Raw genomic sequence first — 19,904 nt, forward strand, 5'->3', positions numbered from 1 at the left:
AGCTAATAAAGTGCACCGCCACGGCACATGATACGCCCGTCACATATTGTTAACAGTATAGATTGTACCCATTAAAACATTTTTTTTATATCACCTTAATTAAATGTCACAGTGACCTTAAAGTAGGATGCAACACACCTTCTACCTAAGATGCATTAGTTGACCAATTTTGGTGATTCTAGGTCTAATAGTTTTCAAGTTATGAGCCGGACAAGTTTTTGCCATATGTGGCCATATCTTCTTAATGAAAAGTCACAGTGACCTGGTTTTAATAAGCGACACACCTTCTACCCAAGATGGATCTACAGACAAAGTTTGATGATTCTAGGCCTTGTAGTATTTAAGTTACGGGTCGGACACGAAAAAGCTAACAGATGGACGGACAGACGGATATCTTCTTAATGAAAAGTCACAGTGACCTGGTTTTAATGTGCGACACACCTTCTACCCAAGATGTATCTACAGACAAAGTTTGATGATTCTAGGCCTTGTAGTATTTAAGTTACGGGTCGGACACGAAAAAGCTAACAGACGGACGGACGGACATGAACGCCATACCATAATACGTCCCGTCTTAAGACGGGCGTATAAAAACATCATTCCAAAAAATATTATTTTCGTTCATTAGAACATTTGAAATATATAAATCTCCAAAATCCAAAAGGTTTTTCACAACAGCATTTCCATTAATGGCAAAAAATATATCTAACCAAGGTTTATCATTTAGTAGTTACCAGTCTTTTCATCCAAGAACATTTAAGTGATTTGATAAAGTTATCAATGTTCACCATCTTTAACCCCCCAGAGAGATGGTCCTGGGTAACTACAGATCTTTTTACATTGTCACACTTTGATTTCCATATAAATTCAAAGATGTCTTTACACAACAAAGAATTTTTTTCTGTATTGGGAGTAGGAAGAGAAATGAATATATGGTTAAATTTAGGTAAAATAAGAGTTTTTACAACAGTGACTTGACCAATGGGGGTCAAAATTTTTCGTTTCCATTGTTGAATCATAGACTTGATCTTTGGTAGAACTATATGCCATAATTTATTTCAGTGATAGATTCTAAATCTACTGAGTATTGAATACCAAGTAAAGAAAAACTTGTTGATCCCCAATCTAGCTTCCATCTTGGATGGTGAAAGACTTGGTTTGAATTTTTTTTTTAGATCCAATCCAAATAATTTTTGTTTTAGTACTGTTTATATTCAACCCAGATAATTTTGAAAAGAAATCTAAAGTATCTAGAGCTGCAAACAATGATGTTGGTGAACCGTCAAGGGCAAGCGAAGTATCGTCGGCATATTGAGAAATTTTATGCTCTCTTTGAGAGATGGTGATACCTTTTATGTCTTTATTTTGCTTCACAAGGATGTCAAGGATCTCAGCACAAAGAAGAAACAAGTACGGAGCAATGGGATCTCCCTGTCTACAACCTCTTTGAATATGAATTTGGTCAGATAAATGCCCATATTGTAGAACTGATGCTTTGAAGTTTGTGTTCAAGATTTTAATCCATTCAACAAATCTTTTCCCAAAACCAAAGTAATTCAATACTTTATACATAAAACACCATGATACTGAATCAAATGCTTTTTCAAAATCAACTAGCACTAGGAGACCTGGTATGTTGTTGGATTCAGTATAAGACATTAAATCATAAATAAATCTTGTGTTTTCACCTATATATCTACCTTTCATAAAACCAGACTGTGTATCTGAAATAATTACATCTAATGAAGATTTCATCCTGTTGCTTAAACATCCAGATATTAGTTTATATAAGACATTCAACAGAGTTATTGGACGCCAGTTTTTTAAATATTGTCTAGGTTTATCACCTTTGGGTATACATTTAAAAATACCACGTCTTTGCGAAATTGGCAGTTCTTTGTTTTTAAAAATACAATTGATTGCTCTTACAATATAACATTTTAAGTCTTTCCAAAAGAATTTAAAAAACTCAGCAGTGAAACCATCGCTACCTGGTGATTTATTATTTTTCATATTTTTAGGACATTGAAAACTTCACTCTCTACAATATCATTTTCAAGGGCGTTTATTGATTTTCATCAAGTTTTTTAATTTCAGAATGATCAATGATATCATTAAGATCGAAGTCAATAAGTTCCGAGTCTCTATTTGCATATAGATTTTTATAAAAGGTTTGAACTTTGTTTAAAATTTCAAACTGATCATAAACAGTACATTGTCCTTCAATATCTACCCTTTTAATAACTTTTTTTAATGTAGTTACGTGATTCTAAGTTACAAAAATATTTCGTTGGTTTTTCACCCTCTTCCACCCATCTAGCACGTAATCTTATTAAATGACCTTGCATTTTTTCATTTCTCAAGAGAGAGTTTTTCTCTTCAAAAATATCAGTATCAGTCCTGTTTTCTGATTCCAACCTTTCAATTTCTTCAACTAGGGATTTCTCTAGTTGTTCTCTATTCTTTTTCTTATATGATGAGTATGAAATGGTCATTCCCCGTATTTCCATAAGGAGAACTTCAAGAAATGCACTATCATCAATACTATCAATATAATTGTAATCATTACCATTGGATGTAGGATTTTGAAGATATTAAAACTTAACACTCAGAATAGTTTGTTTAACTTTATCTACATATGTCTTATCGTGCAATAAACCGTTATTAAATTTTTGTTTATGAATTTTTACTATTGGAAATTTGTTAAAAATGTACCCATTTTTTTTTGTTTTTGTATTTCTGCCCTAGGGATTTCTATTTCTTTATAATATATGAAAGTTATTGTGAAAAGTCACCAAAAAGTGAAATTGAAACACAATTAACCATCTAGCTTAGTCCAGGGATTATATAAAAGTTAAATTTTTTAAATGCCCCATCAGTCTAAATTTGGCATATCGTGGAATATTGGCTTAGAAGAATTATTTTGTAAAGAAGTAAAACTGTTTAGATCCCTGATATGTTTCTTTTGATGTTCTGTCAACAAATTCTTAGTAATCCTTAGTACCATGCCATTTTAAACTGGAATTCTCTTCCTTTGGAAATAAAAAATATAGCTAATAGAGCTAGTTTTAAATCTGCTGTCAAGTTGCATCTTGCAGAAGAAGCTCGTAGGAGGGAAGAAAGTATTTTATATATAATGGGTTTTTTATGGTAAAGTGTATAATGATACATTTTAAAAAATATTTTGTATCAATATAAAATCAAACAATGTACATAATTTTACTTAATTTGGGCTATGAAAATCATCTAATGTTCAATCTTATTTTTGTCTATGCTGTCTTAGTCATACATAATCTTTAATCAACTTATAACTTCTTAGGACCCCTTTGGAAATAAGCAAGTTTTATAAATTGCTTTCATGGGTTACCTAGGCAAAGATTGATTTAAAGTATATAATTTATATTGTCTGTGATCAGACCTGGTACTGTGATAAGCGTGTATTTTGATAATGATTTGTTAGCAGCTATAGCTGTGATAATATCTGGAGTGCTATTGCGTACATATGACACTGATTCTCATATAAAACAGCAAATTGAAACTTTGAAAAGTTGAAAAATAAACTTTGTAGAATGTTAATTTCTATTATTTTTATGTGTTGCCGATTATATCGTAGATTCTTACTAAAAAGATCTGCAGCTCAGGACGAACAGGAAAAAAGTTATGGTTTCTAAAATGGAGTACTATAAAATGCCAGAAGTAATTTACGAGGCCATTTTGTATTGTATTTAGCATGATATAGGAAGAAAACCCAATATAAAATGTGAAAATGTTTTAATGAAATCAAAAGACAACATTTTAAACTATGCAATCAAATCAACATAAACCAACATTCAATGACACATGTATTAATATCTAATTCTTTTGTAATCATGAAAATTATTTCAAAAGAAATATGTTTTGTCTAAACTTTGCACAAATTTTTAGAATAGATAATGAAATAGTTTACTTACAAAGAATTCTTTTAATACACTCTTCAATGCTTTTGCTTCCCGAATTTTAAATGATAAAATGTATAGCATATCTCTGAAACACTCAGTAAAGGTGTATGACTTTGATTTCGCCATCTGTAATTTACGAGTCGATGTCTGATTAAATCATCAAAATATTTTATTTTGGAACTTTTAGATAGTAAATCAAATAGTATATTATGTATTTTTGCAAGTAATAATCATTCTTATACCATATATAGACATTGAAGAGTACAAATTTTACAAATCTACTTTTAATAAAGAAAGATAATTTTCTGTAATTTACGGGACAAAAAACTGATAGATTTACTTTCTTTATTGGAGATCTTTTTGCAGGAAGTAAACCAGATTTGATAAACGTCTGTATATCAATAAGTCAAATAGATCTATTAAAACGTGAAATCATTTAATTACATGTAGAAAATAAAGTATCTTGTGTATAATAGATTTTGTTGTTAAAGATGTCCGTATACCTCTAAATCAGACATTAACAGGGAATAATCGTCTCATATAATCAAAGCTTTTTATTATCCAGTCATTAATTTGTTATATTATAAATTAAAATAAAACATGATTTAAGACCATACACAATCCTAAATAAAAACTAATCTAAAAATGGAAACCATAAACATTAAGGTAATTTACGAGGCAGAGCCGTAATTCACGTGACATAATGACAATGCCATTTTGTTTACATCTGCATGCCTATTCGACCGACAAATAGTGTTCCATACAATATGAATAAATCACATTATTGCATAATAAGACAATTTTCTGTTTAGATACACAAATAAATAAATATGATAATAGAATACAGTCAGAAATTATCCTTTGGCTTTGAATACAACATCGTCCCGCCTTTCAACTTTTTTGTAGACTTCTTGGCCGTATGACGTAATAAACACGCATGTTTTTAAAAATTTAAAAGTTCCCGATCTCGATGTAATTTTTAAAATAGATATTCTTGATGGAATATAGCTATACTAAAATTAGGACTCGTAAATTACGTCCCGTATATTACTTTTCTCAACATAAAACTGTTCAATTTCCATATTTTTTGTTTATATCAAAGTGAATTTTGATTTTTTAATTTCTAAACGATCTAAAGAAAAAACAAACACAAGTAAATTGTATCACTTCCAAGTAGTATGCCCTGTAGGCCCGTCCCGTATGATTACTTTCTTAACCCAGCATACTGACTTTTGTGGATTCTCGGTTTAGTAACTTTTTTATTGTTAACAGCTTGATGGAAATGTTTATGATATCAAATAAAATAGATAATATATAACTGATAAGAATATATTCTGCCTCTTTCTGAAGCATAAAGTATATTGAATTTTTCAGAAGTACATTGGACTCGTTGATTACATGTGATTTGGCGACAAAGTTCATCAGTCCTTTATTAATTTGGAGTTACTTATAACGTACCAAACTTCTTTACAAATTCAACTATCCATTCCAATCTTACGTAAACACACACTGTTTGACCCGAATATGTGACGTTTATTTTTATAACCTGGACTTGAACATGAACCACTCAAATGACGACAAGGGGTTTTCATAGTACTTTTGTACTTTGGACTCCCGTTCTTAATAAATTCATGCTGAAATGTAGGTCTTTTGATTTTTTAAATTTGTTTTTATATCTTCCTAAGAAATTTTCTCGCCAAATGAATGCGGTATTTGCTATATTATGTTCACGATTCAACTATAAATACTGGCGACATGGTTTTGCTGTTTTATATGAGAATGAGTTATGATAGCAATGTGCCAAAATGCATTTGTGATCCCTAATTGACATTATTAATGTATTTTACAATGTATTTGATTATGATTTGTAATTTATCTGATGCTTTGCCTGTATAAACATAATAATGATAATAATGTCCATGGCCACCTCGAATATATGAGTGAGTCATGCTTCGTTCTTCAGCTTCATGCATTGTTAACAAAACTGGAAAAGAATGATGTCGTAAGAGCCATTTAAGCATTTTACCCAATTACTATCTTAAAAATCCAATTTCTAACACATGAACGTTAGGCCAATTCATCTTAATTAGATTATCATCCAGGGTCAGCAAAAAGTATGGGGCGGGTGGGAGGATTTTATTTTTTAATTTTTATTTTCTGAGAAAAATATTAAAGACAAATGATTTTTTTTCTCCAACAGATGCACATCATTTAATGCCAGGTGGATATCAATCAGATCTACATGTACGCGAGAAATCAAGAAACCATATAGATATATTTTCTTCGCGTGGCTTTTCACGTTGCTATACCGGAAATGTAAACAAGAAGTGTAAATACCGGAGTCAGACATGAAAATATTCCGGAAATCGCAAGTTTAGCAAAATAAAAAAATTCGGGGTGGGCCAATTTTTGAGGGGTGGACGGGGATGATAATCTATCAATTAAGTTGAATTGGCCTTACGGGTAATGTTGATTTTGCATTAAAAACACAATACTTGAAAAAGTTATAACTTCACACCAACAGATGCATGAAAATAAAAAGCTGCAGTCATGCACACTCGAATTAGACTCGATCGGCCTCGTTAAGTAAAAAATAAGACTTTGCACACACCCTTGGCTTGATAAAATTACATCAATACCTCATTGAAACTTTGAATATTTAAAATCCAGTTTTAAAATGAATTTTATTGACTGTCTATATCAAAACTATATGTATAGATCAATTTCAAAATTTGACAGGTCGATCCTCAGTTTATGGTCATGAAGCTAGGCCTAGATTTCTCAACAAAAAAATCCAATCAACTTATAAAGTTGAAACTTGGAAAAATATAAGAGGTCCATGGGCCACATCGCTCACCTGAGCCCATATTTAGAGATTTTTTCCCTCCATGTTTGCATGTAAAACTTGAATTACTTTTGTGGACCCAACCTACCCCCGGGGGCCATGATTTCTACAAACTTGAATCTGCACTATGTCAGAAAGCTTTCATGTAAATGTAAACTTTTTTGGCCCAATGATTCTTATGAACATTTTTAAAGATTTTCCCTATTTATCTGTATGTAATACTTTCATCCCCTATTATGGCCTCACTCTATCCCTGATGGTCATGATGTTAACAAGCTTGAATCTACAGCTGACATGTACACTTTTCTGGCTCAGTGGTTCTTCAGAAGAACATTTTTAAAGATTTTCCCCTATATTCCAATGTCAATCTTTGATCACCTATTGTGGCCCTACTTTACCTCCACCGGCAATGGTTTTAACAACCTTGAATCTGCACTATGTCAGGAAGCTTTAACAACCTTGAATCTGCACTATGTCAGGAAGCTTTCATGTCAATATAAACTTTTCTGGTCCAGTGGTTCTTCAGAAGAAAATTTTACCTCTATATTCGCAGGTAAAACTTTAATCCCCTATTGTGGCCCCAACATACTTCCAGGGGTCATGTTGTCAGTTCCTTTTTATTTACGTGCAGATGTACGGGTATTGTCCAGACTAGTGGGCCCCCTTCCAGGTATTTGGCTAGCTGCACGCATGGCAGATCTCACCTCATATCTCCAATTTTTCTGATCATGAGGGGCGGCAGTAGAGAGCTCCCATTCTCTTTGATCTTTCTCTGTCAGCTCTCTCCATGATATCATTGGCCTGCCAACTCTACGCCTACCAGGAACTTGTACATTGAGAGCACACTTGACTGCACTGCTACATCTGACAACATGGCCATACCAGCGGAGTCTCCTTTCCCTTAAGATGAGGTCGAGATCATCGAGACCAAGCCGCCCCAGCAATTCAATTGAACCTACAGTGGCCATATCTTCTGGCAAAAACTAAAGGCCTTGCAGAGATATAGTCTGGAAACAAAAAAGTGTGACAGAGACAGAATGACAGACAGATGGAGGGATAAATAGACAGACAGATGGAGGGATATGGAGGGATAAATAGACAGACAGATGGAGGGTTGGAGAGACAGACAGATGGAGGGATAGATAGATAGATAGATAGATGGAGGGATAGATAGACAGACAGATGGAGGGATAGATAGATAGACAGATGGAGGGATAGATAGATGGAGGGATAGATAGACAGATAGATGGAGGGATACCTTATATACTCACCTATAAGTCAGATTTTTGGGAGTCAATTTTTAGTCCAAAACTCTATGTCCGACTTATTGGCGCGTCCTAAGAAAATTGCTATTTTCTGGGCGACGTAATGTAGTGTTTTTTAAACAACTCCGACGATTATCATGGACTAGGGCCTACCACACAAATGATTATTGTTCACAAATATCTAGACACCTCTTATTGTTTATGTATTTTAAAATTATGTATAAAGTACAAGTATTTACATATTTTCATAATTTTATCTAGTTAAGTGTATATTTAAAAATTCTTTACATACCAGTAACTAATTCTTTCATTCAATTTAACTAATCTATCGTTTATCGGTAAAATTGAATTGCGAACCCAGTTTAATATTGAAATATTCATATGTATACCAGCTGAAATATATTTCATAAAAGATTGAATATTGTTAACAGATAATTTAGATCATCATTCTTGACTCTTAAAAACTTGATTGTTGATACAATGAATTATACCAGAATCCCACAATAACAGTTTTCGCGAGGAGCGTACCACTAAGTAAACACGGTGTGAGGTACTGGTAATTAGGAGACCATAATTGCTTAAGTAAACAAGTGATCATTGCCAATAATAGATCAAAGGTTGCGTTTAAACCCCAAACAGATATGGCTTGGATATTGAACACCTCATAATTATTAATTTCACAAAATATTTCTCTGAAACATAGGTAAAAGCACTAGAGCATTGACTTGAAATTGTCAACCGATTCTGAAAAAAAATTGTACCGATTTACAAGCGGGTCAATGGCAAATTCCTAGAAAATAACCTTAAAAAATACAACCGACTTATAAGAGAGTATATACGGTAGATAGATAGACAGATGGAGGGATAGACAGACAGATGGAGGGATAGACAGACATCTATGGAGGGATAGACAGATATATGGAGGGATAGACAGATAGATGAAGGGATGGACTGATAGACGGTCTTTCCATGGGTTCGTGCTATAATCTGAGACTGTCACTGATGAGATTAAAAAATTGCCCAATTCAAACTTGCAAGTTTCTAAAGAATTAGGAGTTAAGCTCCTAATATTTGTCTATGAATTTACTCAGTTACTGTTTGTGAGGCATATATCAGCTAGAAAGCTAACTCTTAATAATGGATGTGTCACTTGTCCGTTGCTATAGATTAGTTTTATGAGTTAAAATAATTACCCAGCCCCAGCTTAGGAGTTAATAACTCTTAAATCATGGATGTATATCTTGCATATCTTGTGGGCAAGTTTTATGAGTTAAAATAATTGTCATTTGCCAACTTATTTACCATACAAATTTTATGGACAACTTATGTGCTAATATAAGCTCATAAATCTTTAAGCTCTTAATTGCCAAATGTTGGTCTGAGACAGATGGATGGATGGATAGACGGATGGACAGATGGAGGGACAGACAGACAAACAGAGCAATTACTGTAGGGAACCTGCCATATGGCGGGGCCCTAATAAACAGACACACCCATTTTTGTACTTTATGAAACAAAGAGTTAAAATCCTACACCAGAGACATGTGAAGCAGTTTCAAATCACAGACAACATATGTACGTTGTATATATGAATCCCCTCAGTCACCAGCTGAAGCCTGAGTTACCTACCCTGAATGGATATGTCTGGTCCATTCTCTGTGCTACATAGATACCCAGACAGCCTTTCTGATTTTTCCCCCACACAAACATTTCATAGTCATCTGGAAAAAAAGAAACCACATTGTGTTTCATCATAGTCACTATGTATTAAATACCATAGCTTTTGGAATGCATGATGTACAGCATCTAAAAGATGCTAAAAAAAACATTAATTAAAACTGTCAAGAAAGAAAAACATCTCAACTTTAAAACATTTCTTTTCAAAGAAATAAATACACACTTGTTCTGGCAGCAAAGTGGTTGATTCCACAGGCAATGTCCTTGACAAGTTTGTCTGGTGCTAACTCATTTTGCCCAAACAGGGTAGGGGGTATCGCCTGGGGTGCAGAGGCTGACTTGACGCTGGGACCCACTCCTAGTGCCCCAAATCCCCACACTAATACCTCATTCTTATCTACAATACACAGATTAGCACAATCAATCCTATACTCATCATCAGAGAATGCACAGCATGTTTGAATAACACCATAACCAGGCAAGATGAAATTTTATGTTAGAATTATTGATAAACTTGTATCAACAGTTTCTGGCACCACAGATTTAAACTTACAGTAAAACACAGATATATAGCAACGTGCTATGGATGTCCTATTTTGTTTGGCAATACATGTAGGAGTAATGCGTTATACCAAATGAGTTATTTGTAGTTAAATTTATCAATGTGAGGAATGAGAATCCCTTTGTTAGAACCAGTCATGGTAAACCATGTTCACTATTATCTGTGTTTTTCTGTACTTCACTAATTCCATATAACCATGTTCACTATTATCTGTGTTTTTCTGTACTTCACTAATTCCATATAACCATGTTCACTATTATCTGTGTTTTTCTGTACTTCACTAATTCCATATAACCATGTTCACTATTATCTGTGTTTTTCTGTAGTACCGATACTTTACTAATTCCATATAACCATGTTCACTATTATCTGTGTTTTTCTGTACTTCACTAATTCCATTTAACCATGTTCCCTATTATCTGTGTTTTTCTGTACTTCACTAATTCCATTTAACCATGTTCCCTATTCTCTGTGTTTTTCTGTACTTCACTAATTCCATTTAACCATGTTCCCTATTATCTATGCTTTACTGAACTTTGCTAAATCCACTTATTCCATATAACCATGTTTCCTATTATCTGTGTGGTACTGTACTTCACTATAACCTGTAATTTAGTATAATCATGTTCACTATAACAGTGTTTTACTGTATCATTTTCGATGACCTATTTTTAAAAGTGTATACGAGGTACTACAAGCCTGCACTAGTGCACCTGAGATTCTGTATTGTGTATACGAGGTACTACAAGCCTGCACTAGTGCACCTGAGATTCTGTATTGTGTATACGAGGTACTACAAGCCTGCACTAGTGCACCTGAGATTCTGTATTGTGTATACGAGGTACTACAAGCCTGCACTAGTGCACCTGAGATTCTGTATTGGTGTACTAATCCGTAGTTTACCAGTTAACACTGCGCACTTTGACCCTGCTGCTGCCACCTGGGTTACAGGATTGTGTAGAGGTATATTCCTGGGCACTGACACCTGTGTCTCCTCGGTTATCATAGAAAGCTGACCGTATTCCGAGTTTCCCCAACCAAACAGATCCCCTCGCTCAGACACTGCCAGCACACAATCTGCTTTGCTTGAGATTTGTACTATCTTTTCTCCATTTATGTCTCCACGAACTAAAGATGGTCTCCATTCACTATGATAATGCTGTAAGCCTGAGAGAGAAAATATTTCATTCATGTCATAAATTAATCTCATAATCAAGCACCAGTTGCATTAGCCTAGTGGTTTGGGCACCTTGCTTCACAACCAGAAGTTCCAGGGTTCAATTCTAAATCACAGAGGCCATGTCAAACCTAAGCCGTTTAACATACATAATGAATGTTCCTTTGCCAAGAATTCAGCATTAGAAGCAAAAGTCATGGGTATCTTGGAAACAGCTTTAGAAATGGTGGGCGTTGACTTGATAAAGAACCCTCACCACTACAGGTCTTGGGTTTCATACATAGGTCTACATTGGTGGTACTCTATCTACAACTCGTGATGTCCCTGTACAAGTAAAACATTTCTTATGAGACATATTAAATCATTTAATAACTTTGAAAGTGATGACTTAACAATGATGCTGATTTGATGAAAAATTTGTTTGATTTCTAGGTAAAAAAATTTTGTCCACAGTTCATCTGCACTAATTCGTTTGATTCTTTTTTCATTTAATGCTACTAAAAATAAACAGAAACAAACATAAGATTGCTATGCGTAGCCATGTCCCCCATCGCCACAAAAAAAGTTGGAAGCACAAAAGCCTAATAACTCCTGTAAAATATGTCGAATCAAATTGGCAGTGCAATATGATCAACAACTTATGATGACTAACAATCCTACAAAATTTTAACAAAATCCATCAGCGGTCTCTGAGGAGTTGCATCTACATAGTGTTCTTATATTGTAGCATATACAAATGCAACAAAGTCCCATAACTCCTGTACAATTTGTCAAATCAAAATGGCGCAGCGCAATATGATCATCTACATACGGTGACTAAGGCCAAATGAAATTGAAATTACGGTTCTCAACCCCATGTGCATCCATTTTGAGGTAGCCGCATTGTCGATTTTATCAAATTTTCAATAAAATAAATCCACATTCATTAATATTATTTTGAATTCGCCACTAATATCTTGCATCTCTGTGATTTCTGAATGAATCAGTTATAATTGTCTACTTAGCAGGGTTTGACATTAACGGTGGACCAGAGGTCCGAGACTACCAAAAAAGTGGAAGGTCCACCTGAAATTTTGGTACAATGGAATGTTGGTCCAACCGAAATTCAAATTGATAGTGCAATTAACTCAATTGTTTACTCTCTTTGAAAAATACGAATGATATGGTCTTATTGCCCGTAAATCTCCCCAATATAAATCATTTAGCAGCACTATCATCATATTTCAGTTTTAAATACACTCCAAAACCATCGCAAACTTTTGAATAAGTCCGAATTCCCTCGATTTTTCTTTTATAATAATACGTGTTATAATGTAGATTCACTTATCATATCCACTTCCTAAATCAACTTGAGAGTTAGCAGGTAAAGATAATGAATTATTTCAAATAGACAAAATATATTTTCAGTGCATATGGTAATGGGTATATTGAATACTGCATCATTGTACAATGGGATATCAAGATATTTCGTTTCGGTAAAACTTTAATTATTTTTTATCATTATCATTGACACATGTATATTAATAAAGATAGTTTAAAATTTAATTTCCTTTACAAAAGAATTTTATTGGATAAAAATTTAATATAATATTGATACACGTAACACAATTCTTTGCTGTATCTGTGTGTCAGAAGTCTGGTGCTTTATTCAATGAGCTACAAAGTAACATATGTATATGTCTATTGATATACTATGGTAGTATCACAGGGATTTAAATAAATCACCATGTTGACTACTGTATTTTTTTCAGTGATAGAACTTTTATGTTTAAAGTTTCTTTTCCAAAAAAGTTTGGGATTGAAAAAAAGCCTCCCTCATCTATTTTATTGGTAACAAAAATGAAAAAAAAAAATGCTTCTCTCCCTTATCTGTTTTTGAGAAAATTGGCCCGAGAACCAGAGAATTAATTTTATTTGGCCTAACAATCCTACAAAATTTGAACAAACTCCATTGAGCAGTTTCGGAGGAGTTGCATCCACAAAGTGAAGTGGGACAGACGGACGGATAGACGGACAGACACCAGTATTTATATGTCCCCTTTCCAATTGTGGTGGGGGACAAAATTGCAAAATCAATTTAAAGAAGCAACACACATGGTGATGACGTGGCAGAATAGTCAACTTGATGGCATAGAAACTGACTGGTAGAAGAAGTAAACAGAGATACATGTATACACAAGTTCCCGGTATATACATTCTGCTTTATGAGTTCGATAACATGACGGAGCAAGCAGCTTTTGATCTTGAAGATATGAATGAAATTGAACTGCATAATATGGGGCTCACCAAGGGCAATTTAGATGAAGAGGTGTTGAGCTTTTTACTTGATATTGAAATGGAGCTGAGTCGCATTCCACCGTTCCTACGACACAACCAGTGTTCAACGTCTCCTCAACACACAGTAGCATACATCCAGTCACCACTAGTTCTCTTCCTTTATATTTAATTCAGCTTTTAACCATTGTACCTTTAGTTTGGGGACTGATCCATTTAATTCTGCACAGTAACTCTACCTGGCCTGAACGCACAGCCAGTTTTCTTATTGTTTTGCGGTCTCATCCGAAGGACTGCCCCATACATCTCTTAAGTCTAGTCTGCTCTGACATTGATGCCTACCGAGAATCTTTTACTATAAGCAGATGTTAATAAATACAAATACCTGTTTGACCATCAGCTCCAAGACCACAACTGTATACCTGTCCACTGCTGGTCAGAAAAAAAGTATGGTCTTGGCCACAGACAACCTGTAAATAAATATGAAAATATTTGGTCAACTCAATTTCCAAACCACTGCTTCAAGCCATGCTCTTTATTTAGAGACAACCTGTCCTCTACAGAAATACAACCTGTCCTTTAGAGAGTTTACAACAACCATGGCAAAGGTAAACACTTTTGGGTGCAGTCTTAGATAATTTCATAAAAATCAAATTTATCTAAGCTATGCCACTGGACAGGTTCAAACATCAAATTGACTGCACATGTACATGTATGTCCCTGGACAAATGCAAAAATCAAAATTACCTTATGTCCCTGAGCAAATGCGAAAATCAAACTAACTTTAACTATGTCCTTGGGTAAATCCAAAATCAAACTATAACTTTAAATATCTCCCTGGGTAAATCCAAATTCAAATTACCTTAACTATGTCATTAGGCAAGTCCATCACTTTGTTAATTATCTGACTTCCTCTGAAAAACAGGGTGATAACATATACATGTATGTTTATGGATATTTCATATTATGTATAAAAACAAAAACAAAAAACAAAAAAAAACCCTCACAGAATAAGTTAGAGGTACACTGCATCTGAACATTTCTGGTCTATCTGAAACCATTAGTCTAATGTAGACAGGTTTAATTCTCTCTCTCTCTCATTTTTTGGGGACATTTTTACGTGACATTTTATTCATAATAAAAGGAATACAGAGAATTAGATAGCCTACAGCAATTTAAAAAGTCCAGTCAGCCATGACATTAAGTTAGGACTGGGTATTGTACGGAAATTTCGTATTGCGACATTTTCAACTGTATTACGATATGTACTGCAATATTTTCAATAAGAATTAAAATGATCTTTTCTTATTAAGTAAGAAAATATATGGCCCTCATCTGCCACATACCTCAGCAGTCACTTGACTACACTAATTAAGCATTTTGGCAGTGTAATATGAGGTTATGCTGGTTGGTTATATATATATGTATATTGTTTAATGTCCCACTCAAGAATTTTTTACTCAAATGGAGACGTCCCCCATTACCAGTGAAGGGGTGCAAAATTTTGTCCCATGCTTGGTGCTTACAGCCTTTGAGCAGACAGGGATCTTTAATGTGCCACAACTGCTGTGACACGGGCCTCAATTTTTGCAGTCTCATCCAAAGGACCACCCCATTTAGTCACTTTTTACGACAACCAAGAGGTATTGAGGACCTATTCTAACCCGGATCCCCACAGGAGAAGAGGCTATGATACTGAAATAATTGATGATTACTTCAATATAGATATAATTTTAGCTGCTTGCAAATCCACGTACCTCATCACGAGTTCATTTGCACTTTACAATCATCATGCAATTTGATTATTTTACAATTGATGATTTGAGCATATTCCTAAATTGTATTGCAGTTATATGACACGATAGGTAGATCAGAAAATAACATCTTTGTCTCCCTGGAGGATGTGCCAATATTTTAAAAGCTTTTGTTTTATGTTGAATTTCAGGGTTGTATTTGGTGATAAACACAAGGGGTATACCCTGTTTTTGCTTTTATTTTCATCTGATAAAAGGGTAGCTAGATTGTAGTTATCACGTACTACTTGCATGTTTTGATTGATTTCATTATCACTATAGCATCTCTTGAGAAGAATTTCAAGAAGTTGGTACATCTCGATCACTTGTTTTTCTCATATGACGTCTGGTTTCACCTTTAATAAATCCCTCGAAACTGAAGGATGCATGTACATTCTAAAATCCAGGATGCGAGTTGCCACTTATTGCTTATCTTTATTCACTGTAAGTGTCCAAGTAAGATAGTAATATTTATAGGAAGTTGGCAATACACAACTTTAGCAGTTGCTGAATAAAATTAACTATGTTGAATAAATCATGGATTTTTTCTCTCTTCTCAATGAAAAATAATAAAGCCATCATCATGGTAACGCCTGCTGGTACTATGCGATTTTATTTTTGGAATCCCGAGCTCAAAACTTAAAATTAATTCCGAGCCCGACCATTTTGTTGGTATATCGGTACTTAAAAAACGTATAGCAATACAATATTTTTGTCAACAAACTACAATACAACAGAATATCGATATAATTGCACAGCCCTACACTAAGAAAAGAAGTTCAGTCAACCATGACACTAAGTAAAGAGGTTCAGTCAACCATGACACTAAATAAAGAAGTTCAGTCAGCCATGACACCGATTCTTTTTAAAATAATTCAACATCAATAAAGTAAAACATAATTTGTGTCTACTCATTAGATAACCATGTATCTAGTATGTAAGTGTATCAGAATATATTGAATATATTTCAGGAAATATTGATAGACAATTGATATTGTAATTTGTTATTTTTACAGTCAAACTCAAAGTAGATCTCACATTTCGAAGTCACAATTTCACAGCTCTAAGTCAATCTCACAATTTGGGGTTAACTTTTCAACTTGAAGACAATCTCACAACTCAGAGTCACAAACACACAATTCAGAGTCATGATCTCACAATTCAATTAATGATAGATGGTCCTTGGTGGTTATGTATACATTAGGAATAAACAGAAATTGCACTGTGTGTATGCGGATTACTTATTCGAAACCTAGCACCAGCAGATACCATGTAGTTAAATGTACTTATAGCAAAGCGCTTCAACAAATAAATTTTATTTGCTAAAAACACAATTCGTAATATCCAATAAATTCATAATACATGTATATTTAAAACTATGTACAGAAAATGAAAATCACTTCGCTGTAAGCATGAATTCATTAAAAGTGTGTTTGTTGTAATGCATGGTGTTTTTCTGTACAGTGTTCTTAATAAAGGACAACAGTTTGCTATTTGTGTGACAACAGTCAGTTTTAACACGTTACACAAGTCTAATCCGGATCAGATTGGGACAGGCTCGAGTATACTACTGTACTTTTGTTTTCTTACTTGAATATTTCTCCATCCACTATCGTCCTCCCACACTGACCATAGGCATTGTGGCCCAAACTGAAAACTACCAGAAAACAATCATTAAAATTCATCTATACTAACTCCTGTGTATTCCCTTCCTACACCAGGCTTGGATTTCCCCAAAAAATCTCAAATTTGAGTTTGTGTTTTCTTTTATTTGAGCAGTCAAAATTTGAGTAAAATCTCAGACTTAAGTCCAATTTTTGACTTATGCTTTTTTCTCTCTCAAGAAATCCAGGCCCGGTTCACCTGTAAGCTTACTGAAAACAATTCATACTCCATTTTACAAAGGACTAGGTATAATACCCATTGCATTTCAGCTGAAAAATATCAAGGCACTGGTAGAAACATCAAAAAGTGGTTTTCAAAAAGACTACCCCCCACCCCCCCCCGGAGTCATATTAATCATGATGACACCTTAATAGTTTCATAATATGTTACATCTAAATCTCAGTGTCATGTTACAGTATGTAATCAGGTGTATCTCAGTGTCATGTTACAGTATGTGATCAGGCGTATATCAGTGTCGTGTTACAGTATGTAATCAGGTGTATCTCAGTGTCATGTTACAGTATGTGATCAGGTGTATCTCAGTGTCATGTTACAGTATGTGATCAGGCGTATATCAGTGTCGTGTTACAATATGTAATCAAGTGTATCTCAGTGTCATGTTACAGTATGTGATCAGGCGTATATCAGTGTCGTGTTACAGTATGTAATCAGGTGTATCTCAGTGTCATGTTACAGTATGTGATCAGGCGTATATCAGTGTCGTGTTACAATATGTAATCAAGTGTATCTCAGTGTCATGTTACAGTATGTAATCAGGTGTATCTCAGTGTCATGTTACAGTATGTCATCAGGCGTATATCAGTGTCGTGTTACAGTATGTAATCAGGTGTATCTCAGTGTCATGTTACAGTATGTAATCAGGTGTATCTCAGTGTCACGTTACAGTATGTAATCAAGTGTATGTAGGAGTATCATGATCTAGTCTGTGTGGCTATTTTATTTTACAAAGTACTTGGATCATGTTAGCATATTATTGGTATCAAGTTTGATGCTTTTCAGATTGCAGAGCCACTTTTATTATTTTTGATACTGTGATTTTAATTATCTAATCCCTTTGACAATTGACTGTGTAAGTAATTATCAAACTCTCAACCGTCTTGCAAACATTTACTATAATGTTTTTAAGTCTGATATCAACAACCTGTCACTGTCAAAAGAGTGTCACATCCAGATCAAGGGGCACGGACTACCATTGTACTAACGTAAATCACATTTAACTAACATAGTAACATGTTACAATTAGTGCATGTCGGCCAAGTTTCTGACTATTGTTGGATGTAGGTCATATGTACTAAAACACAAGAAATCTTGAAGTGTATTGTACCAATTGATGTCCGGAAGTATTTCCTGTGTGGCCTACATAAAGTCTATTACACTTTTTAATTACATGTATATAAATCTTTTTTAAAGGTTATATTAATTGTAGTACAGGCACACCTGTGCCTATATATTTGGTCCTAATGAGTTGGTGACTATAGCCGTGCAGACATTTGTCCTGGCGAGCTAAAAATATACATTTGTCAAACTGTAGGGATGGGAAAGGGGAATGAGACAGCTATCACAAATACAGAACCTGAAGCGTACTACTACACCACTTGCACGGAACGGTACAAAATGATGGTTTGCATGAAATGCCAAATGATCTGCACGGAATGGTGAACGGTTTGCACGGAACGGTGAATGGTTTGCATGAAATGCTGACCAATTTGTAGGCGTGGCTTGCACACTTTGTGAATCATCTTCACGAAACAGTAGACATGGCCTGCACACTTTGATTTTTTCGGTATTATTTGGTTCATCCTGGGGTTAGTTTAAACAAGAATAGTTTCAATATACATGTAATGACAGTATTCTAGATGAAAAGAAAAGAAAAAGTTCGGACATAGAAGAAAAACATGCAAAAATCGTATTGTCACAGAATATTGATTAATCAAATTTTATTGATTTATTGCTCTTTTAAATCCATTGAAACTGAATATGAAATGGTCGCGTCTGTTTCGCTATTTTTGTACATTCATTCTGAGTGCCGTTAAAATACATTTGTATATTCCAGGCCTCTTGCCAAAGACAGATGTTAAATAAACCTATACATTTTATATACATGTGTACGTATATGAAAACAGATAAAAAAAGAGGTACTGTGAGCAATGCTCACCAAGAATACCCCCCGCTTACCCCAATCTCCCAAAGGGTGTTGGTAATAGGTATAAACTACCTCTTTTCTGAGTGTAAAAAACAAATGGCATGACAAACCGAACCATATTGCTACTTCGATGTCCAGTGCGCTTGACCTTTGACCTTTTGATCCCAAAATCGATAGGGAACATCTTCATCCCACGGGTAGTCCATATGTATGATATGGTGACTGTAGGTGGAAAGGATAACGCTTTAGAGCCTGGAAACCATATTGCTACTTCGATGTCCAGTGCGCTTGACCTTTGACCTTTTGACTCCAAAATCGATAGGGAACATCATCTCACGGGTAGTCCATATGTATGATATGGTGACTGTAGGTGGAAAGGATAACGCTTTAGAGCCTGGAAACCATATTGCTACTTCGATGTCCAGTGCGCGTGACCTTTGACCTTTTGACCCCAAAATCGATAGGGAACATCTTCATCCCACGGGTAGTCCATATGTATGATATGGTAACTGTAGGTGGAAAGGATAATGCTTTAGAGCCCGGA

General features: G+C 34.5%; 1 protein-coding gene across 2 annotated transcripts in view; it reads right to left on the minus strand.

The window, feature by feature from the left end:
* The window catches only part of LOC125646767 (RCC1-like G exchanging factor-like protein), a 54,107-nt gene that overhangs the window by 4,523 nt on the left and 29,680 nt on the right, over window positions 1–19,904 (minus strand). For both annotated transcript variants that reach the window (XM_048873288.2, XM_048873289.2), the window contains 6 exons: window positions 17,122–17,188; window positions 14,601–14,652; window positions 14,124–14,208; window positions 11,191–11,454; window positions 9,949–10,122; window positions 9,678–9,769 (listed from right to left, as the gene is read on the minus strand). In XM_048873288.2, coding sequence (XP_048729245.2) covers window positions 9,678–9,769; window positions 9,949–10,122; window positions 11,191–11,454; window positions 14,124–14,208; window positions 14,601–14,652; window positions 17,122–17,188 — 734 coding nt within the window. The remainder of the gene's footprint in view (window positions 1–9,677; window positions 9,770–9,948; window positions 10,123–11,190; window positions 11,455–14,123; window positions 14,209–14,600; window positions 14,653–17,121; window positions 17,189–19,904) is intronic.

Source organism: Ostrea edulis, chromosome 6, assembly GCF_947568905.1.
Source record: "Ostrea edulis chromosome 6, xbOstEdul1.1, whole genome shotgun sequence".
Taxonomy (NCBI): domain Eukaryota; kingdom Metazoa; phylum Mollusca; class Bivalvia; order Ostreida; family Ostreidae; genus Ostrea; species Ostrea edulis.